This window comes from Petaurus breviceps, unplaced genomic scaffold (genome assembly GCF_028583685.1).
Source record: "Petaurus breviceps papuanus isolate PSGF00001 unplaced genomic scaffold, PetGlider_PUasm1.0 90723, whole genome shotgun sequence".
Taxonomy (NCBI): Eukaryota; Metazoa; Chordata; class Mammalia; order Diprotodontia; family Petauridae; genus Petaurus; species Petaurus breviceps.
In genome coordinates, this window is record NW_027187323.1 from 2,459,845 (window position 1) to 2,465,608 (window position 5,764).

The following is a 5,764-nucleotide window of genomic DNA, read 5'->3' on the forward strand; positions in this document are numbered from 1 at the left end:
GAAGGAAGGAAGGAAGGAAGGAAGGAAGGAAGGAAGGAAGGAAGGAAAGAAGGAAGGAAGGAAGGAAGCTCTCAAAGTATTAAGAATGTCACAGGCTAAGTTATGCCTCATTTAGTAAATTTCACTCAGGCAGGCATCATCAAACTGTCCTAAGATAAAAGAAAACCAGAAAGTTCTATGGGAGATAAGCAAAGGTGCTTTTCAAGTCTTTTGGAAAAGTTGAAATTTGTAGAATTAAACAAAAATTCTAATAACTTTGAGTTTTTTGTTTGTCTCTTTACCTCATCCTGATCCAACATCTGCTGCTTTAATTTTTCGGCCAGCTGGCTCTGTTGGTTAATTTCATCATCCTGAAATGAAACAGCACATTTAATTTTTTTTTACTAGTAATTCCACTTTTGACACCTAAGTTTCCAGAAAACAGCCACTAAGACAAAAGCTATAAGCTTGATAATAGATTAAAGAGAAAATTACAAATCTCCTCCCTCCTACTTTTATCTCAGAAGATAAAGTAATTGGCTCCATACTTTTATTTTTTAAAAATACCTCTAAATCCACTTTTCACAATGGATGAAAAATCTGAATGTTCTTTGATGTATAATATACTACACAACCTTAATCCTACTCACTTGGAAATTGCAAAAATGCCATGATAGAAGAATTGAAAGGGACCTCAGAAACCTTCATGTGATGCATCTTATTATGACTTATCTGTAAAAGGGAAAATACTTTCTAACCATCCACTCTGCTTTGCAAAGATCCCAAATCCTGACCATTTCAATGATAGGAAGAGCTGCTGCATTTTACTTCTAGCGGCTCTACCAGGACATCTGCTAAAAACCCTTTACTTTTAAGTCAATTGGAAAACCCAAGAATCACTATTTTAGAAGTGTGGAGTTGGGGGGGTGGGGGGAGAGGCATCAATTATGGAAAAGGGACTACTGGGTTGAAAGACTAGTCAATTTAGAAAATGCCCAACTCAGCAAAGCTCTGGAAACAGGAGCCTTGATTGACCCGGCATGAATAATGTACAGACATAATTTGCATTTTGGCTGAGAAATGAGAAATAACAACAGTTTTATAGTTATGGGAAAGGATTTATCTTTGGCAATGAAACATTCCAGTAGAGAAGCGAATTCCATTTATAAGTAAGGAAGAAAAAAATTCTGAAGGAGCAGAGAGCAGAAGTTAATGCTTGGCTGGGGGGGTGGGGAGAGTGATGAGGAGGAGGCACTATTGATCTGGTGGTAAGGAATCTTCTCCCTGAGCAAATTCATCATTTTCATTCTCATTTTCTGCCACTAGATGTTGCTGCTGTCAAAGCCTGGACGCTGACTCTTTAAGCCCTTTGTAACTAGAGTGTAAATTTGTTCCCTAGGCTTTCACCTGGTAAGCTACCCACCCCCAGATGTGGGTGGAACAGCAGGCATGGGCTGCCTAGCAGCAGGAGATTAACTCTGCAGGCTCCGCTATCATTTTAATCATTTCAAATAAAATTTGGAAGCACAGACTTCAAAATGTTATACAAAACAACCCTTATTCACATTTGCCTTTTTCTGGGAAATAGGAAAAGTCGAAAACATAAAAATAATGTCTTAGGACCTACCTGGACACTCATCTAGTACCAACCTACAGCAGAGGATGGTTAGGATCCTATTTGACATACAGAAGCATGCAGCTTTGTTCTGAAAATGGATAGAATGAAGCAGAAAGGGCTTGTTGCTCTCCTGGGGGTTCCATCTAAGAGCCTCACCTTCAAAGCTGTCAACTAACATGCTACGGCTTTTGATGTAGAAATAATATTATAAAATCAGGGTTTGGCTGCCCATGCCTTCCATTCCTTGTCCACAGTATTATTTCTAATCTCTCTTTTCCATTGGAAGATTGCCTTTGAAATAACCATTTCTCTACAAGCTTTTAGACACCAATAAATCTTCAATTATTTTACAAACTATACAGAAGAATTCAACTACCTAACTCCTACTCCAAATTAGATCTGTGGTATAAGTAAGTGCACCAAAAGAAAGCCTCCCAAAATGGTGCTTTTGTTATAAGGATCTGGCACTGTTGGAGCCTTGTTTTCTAAATTTAGAATGTAGGTAACTGGAGAAGAGGATGTTTTTGTTAATGTTCTTTGGCACTCTGCAGGTGCTGCATAAATACCCAATAAAGAAAAAGAGATAGCTGTGCAGGGACCTGCCAACTCTTCTCCTGCGACCTAGAAGGGACCATGATGAGTAACAGGTGAGAGGACAAAAGCAGCTAGAATCAGCTCTGTCCTACTACAGAGAGGGTAGAGTCAAAGAACTAGAACTATTCCACCTACTATGGGACAAGGAATTTTGAATCTTTGAGATTTCTGAAAATTCAATAGTTAATTCCAAAAATCAGAAGTGAAACATAAACTACAATTTCAGATTAGCTCTGCACTATAATCCAGAAAAATCTCTTTCATATATTTAATATGCAAAAAAGAATACTTCTTGGGGCAGCTAGGTGGCACAGTGAATAGAGCACAGTTCCTGGAGTCAGGAGGACCTGAGTTCAAATTCGGCCTCAGACACTTAATACTTACTAGCTGTGTGACCTTGGACAAGTCACTTAACCCCAACTGCCCTGCCTTCACCCCTCCAAAAAAAAAAAAAAAGAGAAAGAATACTTCTTTCACTCAAGTCCTATTCTGATGCCTCCTCGTGGCTTCCTCAAAGGCTCTCCTAGAGGAGAATAAGCTTTGGAAAAATTTACCAGGACTGAAAGTCTATAAGTATGGGCCTGCTAATGGACTGTCCAATGGGGACCAGCCCAGCTATGATCAGATAGATTTATCCCTGGAATGTTGACTCCATGCTCATTTGTTTTGGCTATAGTACCACATGGAACTCTCTCTACTATGGTTGGAATCAGAGGGAAATACCCATACCAATGAAATCACAAATATTTTAAAGTATCATTTTCTTAAGGAATTCAAGACATTTCCACACATGATAATAACAGTTCCTTCAGCTCTTTGTGAATGGTTTCTGTACAACAATCTTATATAGGCAATAAAAGGCAATACCATGTCTAGTAACTGAAAGACCAATTAACAAAGCTCTCATGGGAATGAAAGTGCATTACAGATGAACTCACAAGGGCCAGGTTACACCCAATTTAACTGCTGTAGTTATAAAATAAACTCAGAAAATAACAAACACAGAAGGTTCCTTTAATACAAGAGAGAATAGGAAAAAAAAGATGTTAAGCATTTATCCCAAACAGAGGACATGTAAGATTAATGGCAGTGTTCACATAACAAGGCTGCTCAATGCGAGTCTCAGGAATCCTTAGAGCAATTTAGGAAGAACTTCAGTGGAATTAAATTGCACCAAAAATGTCAGTAACCTTTTAATAAGTGAGTTGAAAGGATTCAGAATATACCAACGACAAAACATCAACACAGTGCAAAACACCCATTTAGTATCCCCCTACTTGTAGCATCCCTACCCTATCCCTAAACTAGGGATGTTTAGACATCATTTCCTTCAAGGTCTTTTCTACTCGCTCTGCAAAAAATACACTGAAACATGCCTATTTGAGCATCAAATGAGTGGGCATAAAATCCCAACTCTGCATGTTCAGATATTCTCAACATAACATGCACTAAAACAACAGTTTTCCTAGTGCCAAACATTTTGGGCTCTCCAGGTTTTCAGACAGCATACCCAAAATGAAATGGCCAAATACCCTTTGGTTTGGGGGTTAGAGACGAGGCGGGATGGCCATCTACCTGCAGAATTCAAGGACATATTTTGTCTTTGGGAAATATTACTCTTTACCTTAAAATTAGTTCTAGTGGGACTGTGCTCCCCTCCCCAGTTCTCACAGCTCTATCTCCATGAAACAACCAGCAAGCGCCACACTGGTGGCATCCAAGCAATCCAATTAAATTTCATTCCAGCTTAGAAATCCAGTGGTCTCATTTTTGTATCTCCTAGAATTATGGACTGGTAGTGATGGGGGAGAGGCAAAATGAACAGAATATCAGTTCACAAACCTCTGGGAATTCTATTGGAAAGCCGTATTCAGATCTAGAGGAAGGAATCATTTAAGCCAGGTCTGAATGCTACACTATTCGTGACTGCTTTTTAAACTGGGCCATCCCAAATAATAGGTGTCTTTGGTACAACAGAGGAACCATCTAGGATATGTTTGCATGTGGATAATCTTGGCTTCTTGCTTGCCATGATTATAAATGTAGGCCTTCCCCCAAAGAAATTTTAAGTTCCAAACCTTATCATCCAACTGTCTGTACAAGCAGGTTATCTCCTCATCATACTTCTGTTTCTCCTCTGTGGAAATGCTAGAGACAACAGGGGTCATGTTATCTATGATGGGTGTATTGTCACAGGGTTCCAGATTCTTCTGGTCTTTAGCACTGATCTGTTCATCTTCAGGCACAGCTTCCCCTGTTTAAGAAATACATCCAAAACCACAACATTAAGAAATACAGTGTGTTAATGGAGGTTCAACACTCAAGGGGAAAAAATGTAAAACATGTTTTTGGAAATTGTCATTTGTGGTAGAGGATGCAGTCAAGGTGAAAAATAAACATCGATTCCCAAAAATTAGCACATGATTGAGAACCGTTATCAATCAATCAGTTTCATTAAGCTCTTATTACATTTAGGTGCTAAAGCATATACAACAAAAATGAAACAGTCTCTGCTTTCAATGAGCTATTTATATTTCTTCCATTTGGCTAGAAAGGATGCAGCTAATTGTACAAAGCAAGTCTGGAGACAAAAAAGACTACATGACATCAATCCTGCTATATATAGATTGCTGCATCCCCAGACAACTTGACAAGTGGATTCTTTGCCTACATCTTGCCTTGTTAAAAGGGTTTCAGCCGACCCCTCACTATTTCTCTACTCAGTATGTAGCAAGACTCAATGCAGACTGTGGAGGCATGCTAATTGCTAGCTGTGTGAATTCTTTATTAAAAGAAACACCTACATCAAGGGCCAAACAAGATCTATGATTATCAGAAGATTATAGAACATGAACCTCCTGATTTTCACTACCCTGAAACCTGGAGCACACCTTCATTTATTCTAGATACTAAGTGCTCAAAAGCCTTTCATCACTTGATATACAAAAATGTTCCATTTTGACTTTCTTTTTCCCCCTTTGGAAATCTAAGCTCTTCTGGCAGCAGAAACAAGAGCTCAGACATAGCACTTGCCTATAAACTATCTTATAGTTACAGAGGTAAATAGTGAACCACTTACGATGTATGAATTATGAAATATTATCATAAATAATAATGAAATAGAAATTTCAGAGAAACCTGGAAAGACCTTCATTAACTGATACAGAGTGAAGTGTGCAGAACCTGGAGAACAATTTGTATAAAAGCATTATAATGAAAAACAACTTCAAAAGACATGAGAACTCTGAACAATCCAATAACTAATTATGATTCCAAAGGATTTATGATGAAGCATATTACCCATTATATATATATATAATACCCATATAATATTACCATTTTACCCATGTAAGACAAATGACAAACTTAAAATGCAGAATTAGACATATATTTTCAAACACTGCCAATGTGGAAATTTGTTTTGCTGATTATGAACAGTTATTATGGGGGCTTTATTTTTCTTTCTACCTTCTTCATTGGTGCAGTGAAAGGGGCAAAGGGGAAAAAGAAAGAATAAGAGAGAGAAGAAGGAAGGAAGGAAGGAAGGAAGGAAGGAAGGAAGGAAGGAAGGAA

General features: G+C 38.2%; 1 protein-coding gene across 1 annotated transcript in view; it reads right to left on the reverse strand.

The window, feature by feature from the left end:
* The window catches only part of KIF5C (kinesin family member 5C), a 195,233-nt gene that overhangs the window by 49,004 nt on the left and 140,465 nt on the right, over nucleotides 1–5,764 (reverse strand). Inside the window, exons 12-13 of the mRNA XM_069066766.1 lie at nucleotides 4,270–4,445; nucleotides 282–350 (exon numbers count right to left, since the gene is read on the reverse strand). Of these exons, the coding sequence (XP_068922867.1) occupies nucleotides 282–350; nucleotides 4,270–4,445 (245 nt within the window). The remainder of the gene's footprint in view (nucleotides 1–281; nucleotides 351–4,269; nucleotides 4,446–5,764) is intronic.